General features: G+C 36.4%; 1 protein-coding gene across 3 annotated transcripts in view; it reads left to right on the top strand.

Annotated features, from left to right (window-relative positions):
* The window catches only part of USP9X (ubiquitin specific peptidase 9 X-linked), a 103029-nt gene that overhangs the window by 52369 nt on the left and 24781 nt on the right, over nt 1–25879 (top strand). For all 3 annotated transcript variants that reach the window (XM_030468599.1, XM_030468585.1, XM_030468592.1), the window contains exons 15-26: nt 2894–2981; nt 4553–4895; nt 6047–6142; nt 7708–7919; nt 9784–10024; nt 10234–10383; nt 10484–10604; nt 11099–11229; nt 11486–11764; nt 14191–14316; nt 15635–15760; nt 20234–20400. In XM_030468599.1, coding sequence (XP_030324459.1) covers nt 2894–2981; nt 4553–4895; nt 6047–6142; nt 7708–7919; nt 9784–10024; nt 10234–10383; nt 10484–10604; nt 11099–11229; nt 11486–11764; nt 14191–14316; nt 15635–15760; nt 20234–20400 — 2080 coding nt within the window. The remainder of the gene's footprint in view (nt 1–2893; nt 2982–4552; nt 4896–6046; nt 6143–7707; nt 7920–9783; nt 10025–10233; nt 10384–10483; nt 10605–11098; nt 11230–11485; nt 11765–14190; nt 14317–15634; nt 15761–20233; nt 20401–25879) is intronic.

Genomic DNA, 25879 nt, shown 5'->3' with positions numbered 1-25879 from the left:
TATTCTCTTTTTAACTTTGGCCAGCTCTGAAATATGGGGTTTGGTCTCAGAGATAGAAAGGAAACATACCCAGCAACTATATTCCAATGCTGTCTTTGTCCAAAAATAGCAAATAAGCATATATTAATCAATTTAAATTATTTTTTACCTATGAAGACAAATGGACAGTTTGATAGTATTGTTTCCCTTTTCAAATTGTTGATGATTTTGGCAGAAAAATTAGGCTTATGTCTTGCATGATTCTTTTATTATGCCAAAACCACATCCCATTGCCCTGCCCCTCCCCAGCTGTAATGACTCAGTAAAACAGTAATGTAAATGTCTTCAGCATGACAGAAATTACAAGTGTGCAAAGAGTTTAAATTTAATCTAATTACAAAGCAATTAAATTGTGCTTTCTTTAAACTAAGCTGCTGCAGATTAACGCTCATTTGTATCAGCGAAGAAAAGCAGATGAACAGTAGTGTGGATCTTTTTTATTGGGTGCTTTATTATATGATTAACAGCAGCCATAAAACATCTCCTAATGTTTCAGATAATGTATTATGACTGCAATATGCAGTTTCTCTGCATCTTCTCCTTCAGTTTCCTTTAAATATACTAACAGAGCAGAAGGTAGGGAACTGTCAAGTCTGCTTTTCATGCTTTCCTGCAGGAGGGGAAAAGATGCTGGGGGTGGAGGGTAGAGAAGGGAATAAATGAAAGGAGAAGAAGTAAGATGATAATTGTGAGGACAGAAAGGAAGAAGTATAGAGGGACTGTAGAGTTAAGCTTAGCTGGAGATGATGTATGAGACAGAAGGAGAAAATTCAAGGCCAATATCTGAATAGCAAAGTTCAACCTAATGCCATTAAATAATCTTTCTGTCAGGTAACCCCATAATTACTGTGCAATGTAGTTTATTTGTTTCGTTAATCCATTTTGAATTTGCTAGATTTTTGTTTTCCTTGAAAGCCTCCATAGTTATGTCCTGTGATGGAGACCCATTCTCCTGTTACTCTCTAATGCATATTCTCTTCTGTCATTTTCTCTCTTATATGTCTGCCTTCTTAAGGTTATAGAAAAGCCTAATTTGTTTCAGAACATTTTGCATGATTTATAATTTTCTGTTCTACTGAGTTCTTCCTTTCCTCCAGCTCTACTAAGTCCTCCATGAGATGAGGCATTCTGTTTGTGTACGGTGTAGTCCTGAAGGAAGAGGTTGCAGTTTCATTATTTTATCAAAGACCTTTTAAAATTTTTAAGATCACTAGGTGTTTCTCCATATCTTCTGTTTTTCTGAAGTAATAAAAAAAGCATTAATGAAATTCGTTTGTAGAAATTATTCCATATGATCATCATATATATGTGTTTATCATTAATTATACTTAAGTTTTCAACCCATCATTTTTTACCTGTAATATCCCTCTCCATTCTTCTGCTCCTATGCATTTTAAGGAGATCACACTTGGACTCACTGTGGGATTCATAGTGTAGAAAATCAGGCAAATGTAGAAAGATGTTTAGATGGGGAATACTTGGGGAAACTGAATTTTTTTGTAAATATGATTTTTTTGGTTTTCAGAATTCTTAAGTACATACATATTGCCTTTGGGAAACTGAGTGGCCTTTAATGCTTGAATTCTTCTATAATTGCCACTGTTGATACTTGTATCTGTAAATTAAATTGTTTCTTCTTGGAGAAAAAACAAAGGTCATATAATCCCCATAGTTAAACAACACCTTCCCCCCAAAAAACCAAAAAAATCACATCAAAACCCCACCCAAAACTCCCAACATTTTAAGTAATTAGTTTTAATTTCTCTGCAATATGGTTATCTACTGTAATTGTTTTTTCTGCTAGACACACAACCTATTTTTCAGGTTTTCTACTTCTAGTACCTAAGTAATTTTTTCTCTGCTGCTTTTACAGTCTTTCTTCATAATTCATTTCACATTTCTTCTTTTGATAATTGCCCATTTATGCTCACTTCATTAGGGTTATAATTTAAATCATTGAAGGTTTTCAGGTGATCAAGCTATCTCTGGTTTTTGTAGACTACTAGTCTTCTATTATCCTGTTAATTTAGTTTTAGACTGATGTTCCTTTTATGCGTGTATATAGAGAGCATATATTATGTAATTATGATTATTTTTCTCCTGAAGCATGGATGATGCTCTTTAACTGTTAGGCTTTTGTTGGCTTGGGTTGCTTTTTCCCCCTTCCTCAATATAATAGGAGATACTGATTTGTATTTCTAATTTAAAAAATAAATAAAACAAAAGCCCACCAATCAAAAACCACATCAAAAGCAAGTTCCTCTAAAGCAATTGGCTGTTTGTCAAATCAATACTACGCTGAGATATGATAACATGCAGGTAGAAGTTCCGCTTCATGCCTTAAAAATTACTCAACTTGTGTTTCAAGCTGGTCAGTATTACAGGCATATATTCTTGTACTTGGAAACTTGAGTAAACATTTCCTCCTCTAATTGATGTCAAATACATAGATACTTACAGAAGTGTTAAGTAAAAAGCTTGATAATCTCAACTCTATGTTTGGTATACTTCTATTTAAACTGACTTCAGACTGACTATTGAAATAAGAAAAAAATTATTTGAATTAGAATCAAAATTCTAATTGTTCTGTAATACTTTCGTTATACTGATTAAGGAGCACACTGTCTGTGCATAGTTGTTGATCTGATTGTAGGTTTCAGTAGTCTTTGCCTATACCCATTGTAATTTAGAGTGTAATACTAACTGCAAGCTGGCTGCTGAAAACTATTTTGATTTGCCTTGCTGATAATTAACGACAGTTTGGGTGGGTTTAATTATATTCAGAGTTAGACCTGTCTTTCAGAGTCAGCATGTTTTTTCTGAATGTATTGTTAATAAGCTTTTTGTTTTGCAGAGCATGGTGAATATGATCCTCAGACTGTAAGACCAGGAAGCAGATACAGTCATGTGCAGGAAGTACAGGAGCGACTTAACTTCTTACGGTTAGTTTCGACTTTGTTGTTAATTTAACTTCTTAAGAATAGTTTAAAGGAAAAAAATAAACAAACAGCTCAGTATCTTTCTCTTATCAAGCTTTAATCTGCTGTGTTTGCTCAGATGCAAAAATAAACTGAATGTTTTTGGTTTAGTTTCTGCAATTGTTTTGCTTTCTTTTTTTCCCAGAGGGCTTCTATGCTAGTGTTGGAATATTCAAATAGAGTGTAAGATCTTTGCAATCCAGGGCTCTGATTCTGCACTAATATAAGCTTTTTCTGTCTGTGTGCAGAACCCTACTGGTCTGCATAAAATGTGGATGTGGATGCAGTTACCCCAATATGTATGTTAGTTGAAAATGAAAAATAATATATGCAGAGATATGCCCATGTGTCCTTGTTTTTTACCAAATGAGATTTAAATCCATGATCATGAATTAACATGCACTTTCGTCAGACACTGATGTGACATTTTCAGCAACTGGGCCTTAGAATGAGGTTGGAATAAAAAAAATATATTTGGGTGCCTTTTGACCAACTACTGTTTCAGTACAGTAAGAAAACAAAGAATCTCTGTTCATCACAAAGCTGCAGTATGTTGATGCTTGTTAGGTTATGTCTCCTGCTGATTTTTTTTCTTGGTTTTAATAAATAAAACCACATGAACTGTCAAAGTATTAAGTTCTGAAATATATTTTTACTTATTTCCTAAGGGAAATTTTTTTTTTACACTTTAAAATTTTACCAGGAATTTTTAAGAATTAAACACCTGTTTAATGAAACTAAGCATTTGCAAATGCAGAAAATTTTACAACTGCAGACTTAATTTATCACTTCTACAGGCTAAAAATTGTAACTTCCTTAAATTTAAGTACACTAATTGTAAATGTAAAAGAATTTATGAAATCCCGTAGCTGTCAAATATAGAATATGTAGGTAGCAATTTCTGAAAAGCAGTGCTATAAGTTAGTCCCTAATTTCTTTTACATAGAGAAGGTTTTGCATCAGAAAAATTATTCTGAAGAACTTTGATTATCATTTGTGTTCTTCCTGAAGAATTTTTAGTGTTGCCTCTCAGAATGGAAGTTCTTAATAATTCTTTAATAACAATTTAATACAAATTATAATTTTTTATTTAAATAAAAGGAAGTCTTTGCTTCATTGGCTTCTGCTTCTGCCTACCTTCCATAGAACTGGTACCTCACCTAGAGTGAATGCTAAAACATTGGGGATGATTACAGAAGTATTTTAATCTCTTTCATTGTGACCTGACTTTTAAACTAAATAGTTAACATTAGATGTGCATTTGTTTGTATATATTATGTAAACTATGTTTGGTATTTTTGTGTAAAATATTTTTCGCTGAATTTTATTCCTGTTTTATTTGGACTATGAGGTCTTGAACTACTCAAAATTACTAAGAGATCATTGAGCTATTTATGAGTGAACTGATGATATAAAGTTTTCAGGGTCATACTTAAGATATATACATGTATAATTTTTGCCTGTACTTTTTACTGAATTATAACTCTAGATGTCTATTAGACAGTGCTGTTAATTGTCTTTTTGTTTTGCTCAAGATTTTTATTGAAGGATGGTCAGCTGTGGCTCTGTGCCCCTCAGGCGAAGCAAATATGGAAGTGTTTAGCTGAAAATGCGGTTTATCTTTGTGATCGTGAAGCCTGTTTTAAATGGTATTCCAAACTAATGGGGGATGAACCAGACTTAGACCCTGACATTAATAAGGACTTCTTTGAAAATAATGTGCTTCAGCTGGATCCTTCCCTATTAACAGAAAATGGAATGAAATGTTTTGAACGTTTCTTCAAAGCTGTGAACTGTCGAGAAGGAAAGCTAGTAGCAAAAAGACGAGCCTATATGATGGATGATCTGGAATTAATAGGATTAGACTACCTTTGGAGGGTGAGTTAATTGGAGGAAACATCAGGAAGGTCAACTGCTAAGTCTTTCACAGTCTCTTTTTATATTTTTATGAATGTTTAATTAATTACAGACTGAAGTTACAGAAAGCTACTTTTCAAACTAGCTGCATGGATATTGACCCTACTGTCTTCCCAGCAAGTATATGTATTGGTAATTTTGCAGACAGATGTTTAATGTAAAGTTCTTTGAAACATGATGTATGTTTGCATATGCACATGTAATTATAAAATAGCTAAGAAAGGATCATTTCAGGTGACTTATCTATAGGTTTCTCTCACATGCGTGTTAGAAATAAGCTTTGTTTTGTGCACTTCATAAACTAATAGGGTACACTGGAGTTATTCTAGATCAGACGAAGTGATCACTGATCTGATACTTATAACCACAACCTTTTGCCTAAACATGATTATGACTTTTCTATAGAAAGATTGTAGCTTTCTGAAGCCTGCCATGTGTACTGGTGAAAAACATCAGTATCTTACTTGATACTCATTTTTTTAGTATTTCTAGTTTAAGAGCTGCATTAGAACCCACAGTAGCACACTGTGGAATGTTTTTCATTACTGTGTTTTGTAATGCGTGCAGTATATAAAGCAGCGATCTTCAGTCATTTCAGTTGTGCCTTTTTTGAAGGATTAAGTATTTTAGTCGTGGTGATAGTAGTTAAAACCTAAGTAGATCACAGTTTTTATAAAAAGAAGTTTTCACACTAATGTCTACATAATACTAGCATGTTTTAGTTGGCTCACAGCCATTTAAATACTGCAAAATCCTGTTTTTGTACCTTTGGTGATGTAGAGTGTTCAGGCATCTGAAAAAGTAGTTGACATCTCTGAAACTAGTGAAAATGAAGGTGTAATGTGAAGATGAATGTATATATACTACTTCCGTTCCTTCTGTTCAGCTTTTTTGATAACTTGAACTCATTTACAATAGCTAATTTTTCCTCTTACATAATTAACATAAGTGTAAGTTGTAATGATGGCTTTTGATAATCATTTTAGTCGCTTTCACCTAGTAAAATAATTAGACATACTATTGTTTCAAAAGACTTTGATAGTAGTATTTGTCTTTAATTTTATACCAGGATGCTTTAGGGTGATCTAATGATTTTTTTTAAATTTTTCTAGGTTGTGATTCAGGGAAATGATGACATCGCAAACAGAGCAATAGATCTTCTTAAAGAGATCTATACTAATCTTGGCCCAAGATTGCAAGTTAATCAGGTAAAAAGAACAAACAAAGAAGCAATCAGAAAACTGGAATATAATATGATAGGAAAGCAGTGGTATTTTTATATTTGGAAGCTTTGAAAACATAGAATGATTTCCATATTTGGCAGAATATACTCCGGAGGCCAGCCATCAGGTTCTGTTTAGATGCAGAATTAAGAGATTTTTCTGATATATGTAGATTAAACTCTGATAAATTTTTCACATTAAATCACTTTGCCACTCTTTCTATTCAGAAGACAGTTCATATCATATACTTAGCTAAGTCTTTGTCAAACTTCCAATTGTGGTACTTCCTTGTACTAGTATTTTCACTGGTTGGGTCTGTTATGTGTTGTCACAAGCTAATCTGACCTTTTTTAAATCATGTCCTATAGAGAGGGTCACAATTTCCACACAGTGGTCAAGCTGAGCTCTAGCAGATCTGGTATATGCTAAGATATACTGTGAGCGGTGTTTCAGTGGCCAGAGACAAGAGACATTGAGTTTTGAAAGGTCAGAAGATGTGAACTATTGGGATTTTACAAATTTGTGGAGGAATATTGTCCTCCAAATGAGCTCCAATTGGTAGCTCGCCAGTTGTATTTTTTATGGTTCCAGTTGTCATACTTGTCCTTAAAAACACTTCTGGTCTTCAGAGTTGCTAGTCTGATAGATCCAGCATGGCTGCTATAGGTGGTGCATTTACAGACATTCAAGCTGTATCTTTCTGTAATGGTATGTGTGCTTTCTTGCATTGGCTGTATGCTTTCTTCCTATAGGTCTGGGTGTACTAAGCATACATAGATCTGTCCATCTGCACATTGTGAGATCTGACACTTCTAGAAATTGCTGGATTTGCTTAACTGGCACACAAGTGTTTTGTTCAAGTGTGCAGAGGAGTTCAGCTCCTGAGCTGCCTCTAAGAAAAGTGGCTGCTGGACTGTGGTTTACTGCCATAGCTTTGGCTATTGCAGACTGCTTCCTAGGGCACTTTTACTGTTCTGCTACAGGTTTTATGCCAGTCTAGATCATGAGGAAGGAGACATTAGATATCAGGCCAGAAGATTTGCTGCAGCTTCCACAATACTGAATATAGTTCAAAATCCATTTTGGAGTTTATGTAGGAAAATTCTTATCTCAAGCTGGGTTATATGATTTTGGGAGATGCACGTGGGAATAATTGATCTGGTGGTCTATAAATGTTCTGTGTTTACTCTCAGTGTTAAATAAGATAACCTGTACTAGAACACCAATTAGAGATTCTCTTAACATAGTCTGAGGAAATTAAAAAGAGCTCAATTTAATTTTCTCTGTGCAAACTTCTGCGTTTTTTCTTTAAGTGCAAGTTTGCATTGTACAGTTATAGCTAGTGAGGACATGCAACTAAATTAGAGATATTTATCAATGGAAGTTTATTCTAAAATGGAATAAAATAACTTCATAAACTCTTGCCTGTTTTTGTGTACAGTTGGAGGGTTTTTGTTGGTCTTTTTTACTTCTACTGTTGAATTATCCTTCTGTAAAGATGGGCTTTAGTATTTCTAGTAATTGCACCAATTTTATTTTAATGTGATTAGGTAGTGATTCATGAAGACTTCATTCAGTCCTGTTTTGATCGTCTAAAAGCCTCCTATGATACATTATGTGTGTTGGATGGAGATAAAGACAGTATCAATTGTGCAAGACAAGAAGCAATACGAATGGTGAGAGTGTTGACTGTTTTAAGAGAGTATATAAATGAATGTGACAGTGATTACCACGAAGAGAGAACTATTCTACCTATGTCAAGGTATGTATGAAAATGCACTATTAAATTTTGATTTCTGTTAACTACAATATTACTGCTGTTTTAGTGATTTTTACATTCTAAGTGGTTTCCGTTCAGGAAATCTATTTCTAGAGTTTCAAAATTCCATTTTGTTTGCTAATACATGGAACTCTCATCTGTAGTTGAAGAAGAAAAATAATTTGAAAGATCAGGCATATATGAAAAGGACAACAAACCTGAGATTAAACTCTTATGTGGTGTTTTGTTCCATAATGAGCACAATATACCTTGTAGCTACATTGGTTTTGATGTATTTCTATTTTTCAGATAATTATTTTAAAACAGTGCCATTTTAAGATCCAGCATTGTGTAAATGTTTTCACAAACAAAATACTTCATTTTCTGAGAGAGAAAAGCAGAACAGAAAACTGTTTAAATGTTCCTGTGTTGGCTACTTTCTGTGGGAAGAAAGTACCAAAAATACCTGAGGAATACAGTAAGATTCATGCTATGGATTTTTTGATGAGCCAACATATTTTTAGACATGGTGGGGGTTTGTTGTCCTCTTATTTTAAATGCCCTTTTGTCAAGAAAATCTAGGAGATTGCTTTCTTCATGATGCACCAGTAATTTACAGTGCTCCAACAGCATTTTTGTTGTATGTATTTATTATAGAAACATAATAGTTTGGTTTTGACAGGACCTTTAAAGGCCAACTAGTCCAACCCCTCTGCAGTCAGCAGGGACATCTTCAGTTAGATCAGGTAGAGTCCTGTTCAACCAGACGGTGAATGTTTTTAAGAACAGGACATACGCAACCTCTCTGGGCAACTTGTTCCAGTGTTCCACCACCCTCGTGGTAAAAAAAATCCTTCATTGTATCTAGTCAACCTTCTTTTAGTTCAAAACCATTACCCCTTGTCCTAATGCAACAAGCCCTGCTGAATAGTCTATCACCATCTTTCTTATAATCCCCCTTTAAGTCCTGAAAGGCTGCGGTAAGGTCTGCCTGAAGTCTTGTCCAGGCTGTACAGCCCCAATGCTCTCAGTCTGTCATCATAGGAGAGGTGCTCCAGCCTTCTGGTCATCCTTGTGGCCTTCCTCTGGACTGGCTTCAATAGATCCATGTCTCTCCTGATGATATTTTTTCCTATTGATTGATTAGTCCTAAGCAAGTTGTCTTGTTGACTATGAGTGCATTGTTTTTATATGGGCTGCTTACTTGATTAGATAAGCATTTTACAGGTCCTGTTAGTAAAGAGCTTTTTTGAGGAATTTTTGTGGACTTCTGTTGCATGGGATTGGTTTGTTGAACTTATCTGGGCACATCTTTACTAACGAGTTTCCTGCCATTGTGCAAGGTGTGAACACTGCTAGTGTGAAAATGCTGCTTCTTTTTTTGACCTCTTTAATTTCTTTAAAAGCATCCTGATTTTTTAAATCTGAATTCTAATATGAAACTTCAATAGCTTTCAACAGAAGGCATTAAGACTTGTTGATATGATGACTTTTTCTGATATTGGTGTATTTAAAATTGAATTACCAGTCTGAGCTCAGTTTGCACATTTTGATCAGGAAGTTAAAAGCCAAAGAGAAGATCTAAAACTTTGTAAGACACTTTTTAAAATTGAACCAGTGTACCTTACCTGACTGTAAAGTTGACCATATGTTAATGCACTTGTACAAAGTGTGGCTTCTTGTAAGTTTTCTGTATGTTATGTCTGCTTTCACAAAATCTCATGCTTGAGTATATTGCCATATGTAACGATTTTGATGTTGAAATACGTGCAACACAAAATACAAAAATACAAGAAATACAGCACAAAATGCAATTGATTTCATGAGGGCAAGAATATCTTTACCTGTTTTTTTTTTTTATTTTCAGAGCTTTCCGTGGTAAACATATCACACTGGTAGTTCGTTTTCCAAACCAAGGCCGTCAGGTGGAAGATCTGGATATTTGGTCTCACACAAACGACACAATTGGCCAAGTGCGACGTTGTATTCTCAATCGTATTAAAGCCAATAGTGCACACACCAAAGTGGAACTGTTCATTGGTGGTGAGCTGGTGGACCCTGCAGATGATAGAAAATTAATTGGGCAGTTGAATCTCAAAGATAAAACGGTAAGTGTTGTGGGTCAATTATTTATGTCAATTCAGATGTCGCTTCCCTTTTGTAGAGGCTTGAAAAATACCATGCATAGGATGACTTAATCTTGTGAAATAATTCCATTCCTCCTCTTTATATTATACCATTAACATTGTATCACATGCTTATTTAGTAAAGAATCTTCATTTTTGCATAGTATTAAAACTATGATTGTGTTTTTCAGCTAATTACAGCTAAGCTTACACAGATAAATTCTAATATGCCCTCAAGTCCAGATAGTTCTTCTGACTCCTCAACTGGTTCTCCGGGCAACCATGGCAATCACTACAGTGATGGTCCAAACCCTGAAGTTGAAAGCTGTTTGCCTGGAGTGGTAAGCATATTCAGAAATTAACTGTTTAAAAGTGTTTTTTCACTATACTTTGTCTTTAACTAATGATTTTTATGGGTTATTTTAATTTGCTTATTTTAAGATCATGTCTCTGCATCCTCGGTACATCTCTTTTCTTTGGCAAGTAGCAGACTTGGGCAGTAGCCTAAATATGCCACCTCTTAGAGATGGAGCACGTGTTCTTATGAAGCTCATGCCACCAGGTAAACCTTAATTTTACCCTGTTTTGTTTTGTTTTGTAATATCCTGTATAATCATTTCTCTCCTGTTCTTATGTAAGAGTGAAGATAGGGGATTATTTTCCTCTTTCTTGTAATTTATTGATACTGTCTTCATTACTACCATCCTAATTAGGCTTGTAAATGTATTTCATAAATAATTATTTCTAGTCTGTCAAAAAAAGTTGAATAGTTTTCAGTTGGTACTGGGGGTCAGTGCAGTTCATTGCAGTGAAAATAGGCAACATTATTCTTTGTAATCTGAAGTGATTCTATAGCACTGTTTTAACAGGATCACTTTTAGGCTGACAGAAGTGATAATGGCCAAACAATTCATAGACCGATCTTGTCTGTCAGTTACATTTTTTGCAGCTTTTCTGTTACACTTAAATTTTTTCAGATGTATAATTGTAAAAACAACTGCACTGTTCTGGAGTAGTTTTGTTACAAAATGTTTATAAGTTGTATTTTTATTGCAGATAATACTACAGTTGAGAAACTAAGAGCTATTTGTTTAGATCATGCAAAGCTTGGGGAAAGCAGCCTTAGTCCATCCCTTGATTCTCTATTCTTCGGTCCTTCTGCCTCACAAGTGCTGTATCTAACAGAGGTTTGTTACGCTTTGCCTGTTTTTGAAAAACCTACAAACCCCTCCTTGGCAGTCTGTTCTGTAGCATTAGAGAAGAGTAAGATCAAATTCTGGTTTGAAATCAAGAACTGAAAATACTTAACATACTGGAATAAAACGATGCATGGCAATGCTGTCAAAGTATTGCTTTAGTAGTATTCTAGCCTAGTCTCATCTTCAATCATCTCTATTCAAGCTAGTGCATTTCTGTTAGTTAATTCTGTATTTTGTTCTACAGGTAGTTTATGCCTTGCTAATGCCTGCCAGTGCACCTCTGGGAGAAGATGCCAGTGACTTCCAATACAACTTCTTAAAAAGTGGTGGTTTACCTCTTGTATTGAGCATGCTGACTAGAAATAACTTCCTGCCAAATGCAGATATGGAAACTCGAAGGGGTGCCTACCTTAACGCTCTAAAAATAGCCAAATTATTGCTAACAGCAATTGGATATGGCCATGTTCGAGCTGTGGCAGAAGCTTGTCAGCCAGTTGTGGAAGGCACAAGTACAGTTTCACCGGTAATGTAAATCTTCTTTGCTACAAATAGCAATGTACTCTGTTTTTTATATTGTCTGTAGCAAAATCTAGCTACTCTCCATTGCCAGTTTCTTTCTGTGAGCTGCATGTCAAGAACTCATGGTGCTTTCAGATAATGATCTGACAGTTGTAAAAAAACCTGAATACTGTTTCTGACTATAGAAAAGTTAGATGTGAGACCTGCTTGCTCTGTGTATGATTTTCTGTCGTTCGCATGGTTGTCAGTTCAGGTAGCTTTCCATTTTCAAGTACATCTATCCCATACGTGTGAATTCTGAATCTCTACACAAAAATAAGTCCTTGACTTGCTAGTTTCCTGATTTTGTCCATTTCTTGTAGAAAAATCTTGGAGATAACAGCTAGGTACATTGCAAAGTTCAGTGTTGGTAGCTAAAGTTGTCCTACCCTAGGATTTCTCAGAGTTGGGAAGTGTAAAACAAGTGTTCTGAACTGTGAGTTCAGTTTTCTATAGTAGCAGATTTTTATGCATGGTTAATATGTCTAGTTAGGTTTTCTACATCTGGAAAAACACATTGTGGGTCAAGATTTTATTTCTTCCCACTTTCACTAGGTGGACAGTACAAAGTCCAAAAAGTGGAATTTGCTGCTGTCCTTGGACATTTGCTTCCAGATGTTCCAGCTTTTTTTTGGTGAGGTTCCATCTCAAATAGTGGCTTGAACTATTAATGTATACTAAAGAATACATAAAGGGGCCTCACTTGAGAGCACTTTCTTGTGGAATATTTACTAAGATCTGTCTTTAAAGCAGAGAAGTACATTGCTCTTAAATCTGAAAAATAAACATTTGCTCTGGTTTGCTGCTGTTGGAAGATATCCGATTTTTTTTCAAAGAAATTTAAACTCTTGATGATTACAAAGAGGTGAAGGATCCCTTTTCATATCTCATGCTAAAATATAATAGAAACATCTTAGAGAAAACATACTTGCTACCTGTCCCTTGCCTGTTTAAATTGAGTAAATTTTAATGTCTTAATTTCTTAGTGTTACTCAAAAGGCATTTTGGAACACAGATAACACCAGCTGAGTGTAGATGTACTGTTTGAAACAGGTACATGCTGACTGCTTCAAAGGTAGTAGCATTTGTCTGTGACTGCTGATTTTCAGTGTTTAGTGTTGCAAATATCTAATTTGATTATTAACATGATCTGTTGCAAAAAAATGTGATTCTTTCTGTCATCATCATCCGGTCTGAAGGACTTTGGTTTTGATACTTATTATTTCTGCAGCACCAGTAAGCTTACAGCTTAGAATGGAGGTGAAATTTGTAAATACCTTTAATCTGTCTCATCTGTAGTGTAAGTACTGTAGTATAACTTTCTGCCTTGGCTTTCCATTAGTACTAAGAGAACAAGGAAACAAAGGTTCTGTCTAGAGTCTTACAGTTACCCTTCAGCTGCTGGCACTAGGACCTTTTAAATTTATCTTCCCTTGCTTTCACAGAAAGTTGAATCAATAATGTTATTAAACATAGTATTATGGTACATAACTTCTGATTTTCCCCCTGATATTTGATCATTTAGCTTCCAGTAGCTAATTGACTGTGTAAACTCTATTAATCTTCAGTGGGAGTTCTGTAATTTATCTGCCTGAATCAGACTGACCAAGCCAAAGGATATGAACACCAGTGCCAGGTTTAACAGAATAACTTCAGTGTATCTTCTGAGCAGCATTTGAGAAAGGCTTTTATTTTGATGAAATTATACTAGAAAATAAAGAAATGCTTTTGTACAAGAAGTTTTAACTTGTAACTGCATCACGTGGTCTTTTCAAGTAAGTCTGTCTATGAGTAGGGAAGAACCATTTCAGATTTGAACTGACAAAACTACGGAGCTCTGTTAGCCCGAAGAGAAGGAACTCTGCTCAAACCAATGCAGAAAAGATAAAAACTTGTCTAGCAGCTCTTTCTGCAGTGAAAGTGTGATAAAAGAACAGGAGTAATAATTCAGAACAGAATTCTTAAATAGTGCTCTAACTCAAGTGTTTAATAAGTACATACCTATTATGAACACCGCAGTCATGTTCTGTCTGCACACTGTTAGCTAATCCGGAGGGAGATCCATTGTTTCCCTTTCTTTGCTATATCAGCAGAAAGGAAAGGAGACATTGTAATAATAAACATTCTCTTAACTTGAAATAACCTGATCAATAAACAAATACCCAAGCCTAAGCAGTTTTGAGCATGTGTCTCTCCTCTTAGCTACTTGTACTCTGTAATTGTCCACTGTAGCATTCAGTGTCTTCAGATGGGGTGGTATTTATTTTGAAAATGAGGGTGCTTATTTTTCTTGGTGTTTGCAGCTTCTGGAAGTAGTTTCCCTTTAGGTTTTAGTATCTTCTTGCTTTTTTTCCCACGTAAAAATTAAGTGTAAGAAATACTTTCTTCCAGATAAACCAGGCTACACATGACCAGGCAGTGGTGCTACAAAATGCCCTGCAAAACATTCCTAATCCAACCTCAGAATGCATGCTAAGAAATGTAGCAATACGTCTTGCACAGCAAATATCTGATGAGGTTAGTGAATTTCTCTGTGTCACCTTTTTTCCTGTAGTATCTTTTTTTTATCCTTAAATTTACTGCTTTGTAAGACATGGCTTTTCCTTCTAAATGTCATTTAGCATTTTAAGTAATGTTCATATGATTCATAAACTGTTAGCTAATTAAAATATATAATGGTTTCCAGTAGCAGCATATAGAGGCTGAAGCGTACTAGATATGTTCTTTACAAGCTCTTTAATGGATTATGAATATTGTTACTCTTAGCTGAACTCCAGCAATTTGATGTAATAGATTTCGTGAAGTTAATGGGTATTTTGAGAATATTTTTTTTTATACTTCTTTTTTTCATCTTTTATGGTTTGGCTTCTGAGTAGCATTCTCCAGAGAATTTTCAGAACATAGAAAAGGGGAGGGAGGTTTTTAATTTTGAGTGTGAGTTTTAAATGCTGGAAGTTAAAAGTCTTAAACTGTTGCCAGTTTATATATTGAAAATGCATTAATGATACAAGTGGAAATTAGACTGTGGCACTCCATAGGGTTAAACAGTGTGCTTTGCATATGTAATAGTTTTACCTGTATGGTATGACCAAACCTTATTTGAATTTGAAATTATAATTCGTATTAGTTAATACATCAGTGAATTCTTCTGAATTCAGCAGAAGCTAAAATCTGATCTACTGCAGCTCTCTCTTCCATGGTCAGTTGGAATCTCTCTATATTTACAGTGTGGAAGCAGTGGATGTAGTGTTTCTGTACTGTACTGAATCTCTGCAAAGCTAACTCCAAAGCATTTCTGAGCTATCTAAATAAAAGACGCATTATCATCTTAATGTTAAAAGGTACACTGTGTCTTGTGAACAAAGAACAGTGTCAAAGAAAAAATACAGTGTACTAGACTGCAAGACTGAACTATCTGCCTTCCATTAGTGATGGTACTGCATCCATAGGTGATTGTATGTGTAAAATCAATTATTTGAAATCGAATTTAATTAAATTCCTTCCACAGTAGAAACATCTTTTGAGGGGAGTTATGAAGAAGTTTTTGACTGTTCCTTTGTCCTTTTTGAGAGATTTGTAATAATGAAGCATTACAATTTAAGATTTTATAATGTATCTAATATACATGCTAATTGCTACTAAAAAAAAGAAGTGTTGTGGAAGTGAAGTACAAATTATTTTCAAGATACGTAATTTTTTTCCTGTTTGAGGAAAAATTCTTTGTTAAGTTTTAAATTTTAAACTTTCTATAAAATACATCTGTGAGAATTTAAAGTCAGTTGTTATTTGGAAGTGCCTCTTACTGTTGCTTTGGTTTTTTTTCTCCTTTTTTCAGGCTTCAAAATACATCCCTGATATCTGTGTTATTAGGGCAGTACAAAAAATTGTTTGGGCATCAGGTTGTGGGTCAGTTCAACTGGTTTTCAGCTCGAATGAGGAAATTAGTAAAATCTATGAAAAGGTAAGAATTCCTAAGCAACTCTTTTTCTATGTAACCATTCTCTTGTTCAAAAAAGGGACAGTGTCAAGCTGTTCAAGCATAGAGTGTGATGAGCTTTTAGGTAGGTATCTTGGTGGTGATGTATCTTGGAGTCTAATATATGTCAGTTGTCACACAGCAGCTTAATTTTCCATTCCAAATTCCTTTTCTCGATAACTATTTAATTGTAACTTGAATCTGGTGTCACTTCAACAATCATGGAATGGCTAAGGTTGGAAGTGACCTTAAAGATCATGTAGTTCCGTGGGCAGGGACATCTACCCCTAGATCAGGTTGCTCAAGGCCCCATCCAGCCTGGCCTTGAACACTTCCAGGGAAGGGACATGCACAGCTTCCGTGGGCATCCTGCTCCAGTGTCTTAACCACTCCCACAGGAAAATTTTTTCCTAAGGTTTAACCTGAATCTCCCCTCTTTCATGTTTTAAACCATTGCCCCTTCTCCTCTTACTATACACTTGTGCAAAAAGCTTTCTTCTAGGCCCCCTTCAGATATTGGGAAGCCACTATATGGCCACATAAGAGCCTTCTCTTTTCTAGGCTGAACAACCCCAACTTCCTCAGCCTGTCTTCACAGGGGAAGTGCCTCAGCCTTCTTGCCATTTTTGTGGCTCTCTTCTGAACATGTTCAAGGAGCTCTATGTCCTCTTGTGTTGGGGACTCCAGAATTGGACATAATAGTCAAGGTGGGGTCTCACAAGAGCAGAGTATAGGGGGTGAGAATCACCTCCCTTGACCTGCTGTCTGTGCTTCTTTTGATGCAGCCCAGGACCCAGTTGGCTTTCTGGGCTGCAAGCACACACTGACAGCTCATGTTAAGCTTCTGGTCAACCACCACCAAACCCCAGGTCCTCCTGTGGGCTGTCCTCAGTTTTTTCTCCTCCCAGCCTGTATTTGTGAATGGGATTGCCTCGACCCAGGTACAGAACCTTGCATTTCACCCATTTCTTGAGGCTGTCAAGCTCTCTCTGGATGGCATCCTGAGGGATTTAGGAGTGACTGGAGAGCTTGCCAGCAGGGAGGGGCCTGGGGGTGCTGGCTGAACATGAGCCAACAGCGTGCCCAGGTTGCCAAGAAGACAAAGGGCATCCTGGCCTGTATCAGGAAGAGTGACTAGCAGGGTCAGGGAGGTGATCTTATCCTTGTACTCAGCTTTGGGAAGCTGCAGCTCGAGCACTGTGTTCAGTTTTGGGCACCAGCATAGGAAGAACATTGAGGTTCTGGAGAGGGTACAGAGAAGGGCAGCCAGGCTGATTAGGGGTCTGGAGAACAGGTCTTAATTAGGAGAGGCTGAGGGAGCTGGGGCTGTTCAGCCTGAAGAAGAGGAGGTTGAGGAGAGACCTTACTGCTCTCTACAACTCCCTGAAAGGAGGTTGTAGTGAGGTGGGTGTTGGCCTCTTCTCTCTAGTGATTAACAGTAGGGAAAGAGGTAATAGGTTCAAGTTGACCCAGGGGAGGTTCAAATTAGATACCAGGAAAAATTTTTTCACTGAAAGAATGGTGAAGCATTGGAGCAAGCCTGCTGGCACTCCTGCCTGCCTTCCTCTTTATTGGGACACATTGGTCCTGGGTATGAAGGAGGTGGTCCTTGAATATGGACCAGCTTTCCTGGACTGCCTTCCCACCTATGGCTTTGTCCTGTTCTACCTTACCAAATAGGTCCTTGAAAAGACCAAAGTCTGACCTTGTAAAATCAAGTGCCATCAGTTAACTTTGCAGTTTTCTCACTGCCCTAAGGATCTTGAATTCTACAGTGTCATGGTCACTACAGCCCAGTCTCCAATTGAGTTTTACATCTCTCAGCAACCCATCTCTGTTGTTGATAATAAGGTCCAAATATTGAATATTGAAACACTGGTAAAATGAAATAATTGCTATTTCTGTATGTCTTTTTTTCTTTTGTAATATAAAATACCTTAATGGTTTCACATGTGGTTTAGGAGAGTAACTTGGAGTTGGAGGTTATATATTAGTATGTTATCCCCACACCTCATGCTTAATGCACATTGCTTACAGCTATAGGAAATTGTAGTATGTATTTTGCTGGTGATCTAAAAATTATATTTATATTCTCTAAACATCTCTCATTCTTCTTATAAAATCAAGTTAAGTACTCATCAGTACATGCCTGAGAGAAAAAGGAAAATGAAAATATAGGGAGATTTTATTCTTGGTGTATTAGCTGTTGCATTTAGATGATCAGTTAGAGGAAGAATATTTATTTCAGCAAATTGCAACACCTTTCCATTTAGTTTATGTAGAGGTATAATGGCATCTGCTTCTTTTGCTTTGAGAATGACTTCTTCATGACATAAGTATGGGCTTTTTTGTTATATATATTGTATTTTAGGTCATAAACATGCATACAAAATGTGGTTTATTTAACATGTCAGTCCAGGCACATGAGGATGCATTTTAAGAGCAGCCATGCACTAGAGAAAATACCTCTAAATTAAAATATACCTAAATATTATTCTCTGACATTTCTGTGGGTGAAATTTGTGCAGTTAATTACTGAAAAAGTACTTTAAAACAATTGAAGTTTTAAAATAGGTCAAATTTCAGCTGTTCATTCAAAGGTTTTTCAAAAGTTTTAAAACTTTTTTTTACTATTCTTGTTGAATCTTATATGGACATTTGTAATTAATGGCAGCTGCATTTGTTTTATGGTTGGCAAAAGGGAAATAATTGAAAGGAAAAATTGGAAACTAAAAAGAGGAATAAATAGCTGAAGTAAAGGAATAAAGTACACATAGTTAAAATAACATTAACAGAGATGAACAGATCACAGAAATAGAGAAATGTGATGCAGGAAAAGACAAATTCTTAAATTAATAGAATTGTGTTTGGTTGTAGATGAGAGGAAGTAACTTACAGTAATTTTATAAAGATTGAATATACCAGTGACTGACAAACACTGGCTTAGAGGAAAATGTATTTTAAGGAAAATGCTTTCACTTTCCTAAGTTGAGCACTAAACCTTAGACTTTTAACTTGGAAGTCATAGAAGTATTTTGCTGAGTTTGTGGGATTTATCATTAAATGTTAAAGAACAGAGGCAGACTGATTATTGTGTAACCAGGAATGAAATGTCAGCATTCCTAAAAACATCTAAGGCAACTATAGTAAATGGGTTTTTGAGAGGCACTTCAGAGTGCCATCAAGTCTGACTTCTGGAAGAATTCTGTGAGCACTTTAAGCAGCTTCTGAACTTAACTGGTGAATTTGATTAAACTTTAAAGTCAAGATGAATAATTTTAAGAGCATAATTTCTATGGAGTCTGTTCTGCCTCCTCCCTCAAAAAATTCTGGTTGTTGAAGACTGTGTGACTTTTAGTTGTGTCAAACTCCCATTTCCTTAATTAGCTCATAGAAGGTCCATACCCACCTGCTGCAGGTACACACCCACTGCTCTTGGTGCTGGTGGTGGAGGGAAGTAACTCATTGAGTATAAAATGCACTGTCTTTTTATTAAATCCCTGCTGCCATGCAGAAATAACTTATTTTCTGAAAAGGGTGTCAGAGCAGAACAAGTGCAGCCCTGAGCTTATTGAAAGCAATTCTGCTTTTACTTTCATATCTTGAGATGTGTCAAAATTACCACATCCCCCCACTGCTGTGGTAGTGACTGTCTGATTTTTAGCTGTTTCGCAAAAACAGAAGAATGTCTGTTGGCAGACTGAGACATACTTTGTCCTCTGCTGCTGCTGTTTGCAATTAGTTATCTCTTCTGCATTGTAATCCCTTCTTTCTGCCTACTTAGTCTTGATACCTTTCCATATGTAAAGCAAATAACCTGTTTTATGCCTCTGTTTGATGTTGCTAACATGAAGCCATGAATTACTGATGAATTAAGATTGAAGCTTTCTCACATTGTTCAGAATTTCTTCAAGCTAATTAGCTTTGTCTTAGATTCTGAAAAACTGCTAAATAGATTCTAGCAGTATAAAGAAGCTTTTGGTGAAATAAAGTGTATCAGAGCTACGCAAAACTGGACTTCTTGAATTATACAGCATTGTGGTCTCTCTCTGTTTAATTAGTAACTTTCCAAAGCCTTAAACTCCAGGTTTTGAGTAGTAAAGAAAGCTATCTTTCTTAAAAATTGAAAGAACAAACAACAAACCCAAATACAAATGACCAGCAGTACTGCTTGCCTACTTTCTAACTTTTGCCTACAAGTGTTCTATTTAACTTCAGCTCCTTAAATTTATGCTTGGAATCTTCCTTTGACAAGCACAGCACTGAAAGTTTAGATCATCCCATGTAGTGCTCTGAATCACATCTGAGTGGAGTGCACAAAATACTTGGCACTGATCATGACTTGGTATACGAATTTGTGGTTTGTGTTTGTATTTATTGTGTATTCTGTGGAGCCAGTTGGGTTTCTCAGGACTTTTTTTCTGTACCCACTTTGTGGTCTCTTTTTTATTTTCACAGACAAATGCAGGAAATGAACCAGACATGGAAGATGAACAAGTTTGCTGTGAAGCACTGGAGGTGATGACCTTGTGTTTTGCATTGATTCCAACTGCATTGGATGCACTCAGTAAAGAAAAGGCCTGGCAGACGTTTATCATTGATTTGCTATTGCATTGCCACAGCAAGTAAGTTTTGGTGGTGCTTTTTGGTTTTTTTGGTTTTTTTTTAATTTTCTGTATTATTTTACAGTTCAGAAGTATTATAAAGCCTAAACACAGAGCAGTGACTTCTTCTTAGTGATTTTTTTTTCTGCAGTTGTCTTAATTTATTGTTTAACAATATAACTCAGTAATTTGGACACCTATCTGAAAGTGGTCCCATCTTCTTTGTAAGAAGAATATTGTCAAGCCTGATAATGGGCTAATGGTGGATTTGCAACAACTTAATTAGAATAAAATCATAGGTACTTTATGCTTTTAATAAATTATTTGAATACTTGCAACATCAGAATATTTAAATCAGGTGCTAAAGTAGTTTTCTGGTAAGTAAAGGCAAGATAACACTACTAGGAGCTGAAGAAGGAGGTAAGATTACATCATCTGGTTTTCTTGAATTTTAGTGGTACACTTTTGACTCTTCATGTAGCTTATGTGTTTTATGTAGAGCTGTCACACTGGAGCTGTCACTCACTCAGTGCAGTAGAGCAGTCTTGGAGGAATTCTTTGCATTGCTGAGAGATGGATGGACAGGGAAAACCAGCAGGATCTGCCAAGAGCAATGTGGAGGCCTGACACAGAGTTCAGGGTTTCTTATCCTCAGGCTCTTCCTACAGATCTACATAGACAGCAATTACACAATACAGCACCACTCTGATGTGTTTCTTGTGACTTTTAGCCCATCTGAAATTATAAAATACAGTGCTGGGTTGTGTATTTTTATATATATATATATATATATATATTATATAGGTTGTGTATTTTATTTTATAGATTGTGTATTTATAGGGGCCATCCAGGTGGAAAGTTTTTTATGTTTTCGAACTTAGTTACCAGTGGTTTGAACTATTACTCAAGATTTAATTCTGATTTTGTAATATACCTCAGTTATTTTTACATGAATATTTTAACTTTTTGTTTGAGAAATGACAGAGATCAGAAGTTAGTGAAGTCATCTAAGCCTTTCAGTCCATTTTAAATGGAGACAAATTGTGATCCTCCCAGAACGAGGTCAGAATTTTGGCACCGTGTTCTGGGCTTTTTACTTTTCTAGATAAAACAGGTTAAAGTCTTACATTCAGGATTGTTTATCATAACAAAAGGATAAAACTATCTGCACACCTTGACACTATGGACCATTATTTTCAGCATCCCATAAGCTTTATTAGTCTACAACCTGTGGTACAGGGTGTTGAAATTTTTAGCTTCACTGGAGCTTGTTATTATCACTTAAGCTAGAGAAGTTTAACAAAACATGCTGACAAATATATGTTGCAATTTTACACATTAAGTGAAACAAGCTGTCTTTCACTATTTTTGGTAACTTTCAAGCCTGATGAGTAAGAAATCACTGGTTTTTATTTTTAAAGCTGTCAACAGTTGATATCAAGTTCCTATTTTGACATTAAATGTATGTTGGCCACATGTCGAATTTGGAGTATCAGTACAGGTGAATAGCATGGGCTAGCATTAGTGCTCCTCCATCCTTTGATTTTTTTTTTCAATGTGGGTCTTAAAGTTTATCAGATTTGTGACATTTTTGTCATGATCTTAATTGTACAAATGTAAGAGAAGGCTGGTAATTTTTACTATAAATTTCATTGTAGCTATCTGACTTCCTGGCATTGTGTTTGGAATTTAAATGAAATCTTTCAAGTGTTCCCCAGCATTTGTTTATATTTCAGTTAGAGTTTGATGTCAAGACTTATTACCACTCCTTCAGTCTTTGAAAACTGTAGATGGTCTTTGTGAGGATTTTTCTGTTCTGATCGTATTTTCTTAAGGAAGTGAATTATCAGTTTGAAACAGGAACTTCTAAATCTGTTAGTCTTACAGAAAGTTAGTCTCTGTATTTCGTTGCCTAAGTTCCATCTAACACAGTTTGTGATGGAGGTAGAATGCCTTTTTTAGCAAAACCTAGTCTTGCTTCACAGATGGTAATATCTGTCATGGTTTTACCAATTTCTTCCAATGGTTACTCCTTTTTATTTAAGCTTTGACTGAATTTGAATCCCAACTATTTCATAGTGTTATGCGCAGTGAATAGTTCACTGTTGTACTTTTTTCCTAAAATATTGGAAGAAACTAGTTATGTCCCCAAGCTAGGGCTTCTCTTTTCCACATTGTTGGCATGTCATCCCATGTCTGAACAGCAGTGGCTTAATTCCCAAGGTAGGTTTGCTTTTTGCATTTTAAAAATAGGAGTAGTAATGGATAGGGTTTGTTTGTTATTGGTTGTCTCTTGTCAGAAGGGATATTAAGGGATATTAAATGGCTTCTCTTACCCCAAGTGGGCTGTTGTTCAGCTCCTTGTCTCTCTTCTGTTTCTCCACCAGATAGGGTAAGTACACAAAGCTAACCATTGAGCTCTTTCTTCCATACCTTGTAAATCTTGTGATGTGTATGGTAATCTCATGTAGAATGCAACTTTTCATGATGACATGACACTTAGAATAGCAGAAACACAAGTAAAAGTAGAAGACTGCTTTGAAAACAAAGGCTGTTAGTTGAACTAAACTAGAGAAGTTCTTCTGAATTAATGTGAAAACAAATAAGGGTTTGCAGCACAGAGAAAGGTTAGCAAATACCAGACAGAACTCTGAATATCTTTCAGTTTTCAGCTATTGTTTTCTAATATCCTATTCTCAATCAGAGAACAATGTGAGCAAAAATAAGCATGTGACAAGACGCTTTTGGTGCATCATAAAATACAAGGAAGATGATCAAATTCAGATATCACAGATCTGTTTCTGGAAAAGATAAGATGGACTGATGGGTTTTGTTTGCTTCTTTCAGAGACTGAGATTTTATGGAACTTCTGCTGTTTTCTCATAGCAAACCATGCTGCCTATAAGTAGAGAAGCAGAATGGGAAATGTTTAATACTAAGTACTAGAGCAGTTCTAACTCCCTGAGATAATTGATTTTATAGTGGTGGTCCCTGAGTGCAACACTGGCCTAGTCAACAGCTAAGCAGTCCTTAAACAATCCTGGAACCCAGAAGTATTCCACTGGTGGCTTCAAAGTGTTCCGTAGTCATACATGTTTAGCCTATAAAAATAAAAATCCTTACTGCTTGTAAAAAGCAATGCACTTACACCTATTGAAGAGATTGACTTAACGTTAACTAAACAGAAATTTGTATCCTGGAGCTATCAACAAGGAGGATTAAGGTTGCCTGCCTTAGAATCACAAAATCATGAAGGTTGGAAAAGACCTCTAAGATCATGAAGTCCAACTTCCAACACAACACCAGGTGCCAACTAAACCATGTCCCTGGATTGCCACGTCTGCATATTCTTTGAACACCTCCAGGGATGGTGACTCAACCACTGCCCTGGTCACCCTGTTTCAATGCCTGACTACTGTTTCAGTAAAGAAATTTTTTCTGAAGTCTAATCTGAACCTCCTCTGGTGCAACATTTCCTCTCGTCCTGTCACTGGTTACTTGGGAAAAGAGGCCAACATCCACCTCACTGCAACCTCCTTTCAGGTAGTTGTAGAGAAAAATAAGGTCTCCCATCAGCCTTCTCTTCTCCAGACTAAATGATCCTGGTTTACTCAGATGCTTCTCATAAGATTTGTACTTTAGACCCTTCACCAGCTTGGTTGTCCTTCTGTGGATACTCCAGCAACTCAGATGTCCTTGTACTGAGAGGCCCAAACCTTAACACAGGATTTGAGGTGCAGCCTCTGAAGTGTCCAGTACAGGGCATGATCACTTACCTACTCCTGCTGACCACACTGTTTCCGATGCAGGCCAGCATGCTGTTGGCTGCCTTGGCCACTTGGGCGCACTGCTGGCTCACATTCAGCCTCTGTCGACCAGGCCCCCAGGTCCTTTTCCTCTGAGCAGCTTTCCAGACAGTCTTCCCCAAGCCTGTAGGATTGCATGAGGTTGTTGTGACTGAAGTGCGGTACCTGACTCTTGACCTTATTAAGCATTCTACAGGTTACCTTGTCCCATTGATCCAGACTGTCCAGGGCCTGCTGTAGAGCCTTCCTACCCTCAGACAGATCAACCCTCCCTTCCACTTTAGTGTCATTTTCAAACTTACTTCATGGAGGCTTTTGCCCTCTGGCTTTTTTACCATATGAGCATGAATTTATCGTACAGCTCTACGCTGTTGTCATGATGTCTCACATGGCACCAGATGCCTGTTTTTAAGCAGTTGCATCTCTCCCATGGTTCCTTAAGAGCTCTTAGATTGTTACAGCATCCCCAAAATAATACTTTTATTCAGATGCTACATACCCCTTAGAGATGTAATGGTGCAAAGTATGTGTTTCCTTAGTCTCATTTCTCACTTAAGGAAAATACCACCTTTATTTCATTCTACCGTCAAGTATATGAACCTGAGGAGTGCCTATGATTGGTTCAAAGCAGTTAAAGAGTTGCATCCTAAAAGAAGATGAAACTTCTTTCTGTGAAAAGTTTTATGAAAACATCAGATCAGCAATCAGATCCCATAAAATATCAATTACTACTAAAAACAGAACAGATTTCTTCCACCCCACAGATTTCTGCAGCTCAAACCAATGTAGTGGAACTTTGAGAGATCAGAGAAGGGTGACAAGTGAGATCAAAGCTTCAAAATTACTTCCATCTGAGGAACAGCTCAATAGCTTGGGGCAGTTCACATCGGAGAAGAGATTGATTGTGGGAGGAGAACACCACAGGGACCTTTAAAATCAGAAGTAGCAAAGAGAGAATAAATCGAGAACAGTGTTACCTTTGTATAAGAATTTCTTGATCTTTACATTTGAGCAGTGTAAACCTTCAGTTTAGTAATAGTTTGAGAGGTTCTTTCATGAATTTGTCCAGTGAGGGCTATGAATTGCTGCCTTTGGTAGTCTTGCTGAACCACAAATTGTTAGAAGCTGAGAGAACATTCTGGAGAATTGTCACGGTGTGTTTCCATCTTGTGTGCTTTCCTAGATGTGTACCAGATAGGGGATGCTCAGATAGGCGCATCTCTGTACCTCATTGCCGTTCTTGTGCATGTTTAAAGTGTAGTTAACCCCATGTGGAAGAACTCTGAAGGAAATAAGATGCTTTCATGTGCTTGCCATGGTGCCCTCATGAGCAAAAAACAATGACATCCTCACCAAAAAGGCACTGTAAAATTCATTTTATTACATGTTGAGATACTTTCATAAAGCACAGCATTCATTTGTATTCTCTCTTGGTTCAAGCAGAGTTGTTTTTAAAAGTTTTTACAAGAAATACAGTACTGAGACAGTCTTACAACTTGAAAGAATAGGCTTTGCCTTTATTTTTTTTCCCCTTAAGATTATCCATTCCCACATTATCCCAGTGGTTAAGGTGAAGTTCTTAGATGGAAAATTTCCTTTAATTCTAGCCATCTTAATTTTCAGAGAATTGTCATTTCTTGGGGCTTACTAATTATAAATTTTGATCACTTCATAAATGCTTAGCAGCATGCTGT

The sequence above is a fragment of the Calypte anna genome, chromosome 1, assembly GCF_003957555.1.
Source record: "Calypte anna isolate BGI_N300 chromosome 1, bCalAnn1_v1.p, whole genome shotgun sequence".
NCBI classification, from domain to species: domain Eukaryota; kingdom Metazoa; phylum Chordata; class Aves; order Apodiformes; family Trochilidae; genus Calypte; species Calypte anna.
The sequence above is the reverse complement of the archived record's forward strand: the minus strand, read 5'-3'. Positions and strand labels throughout refer to the sequence as shown.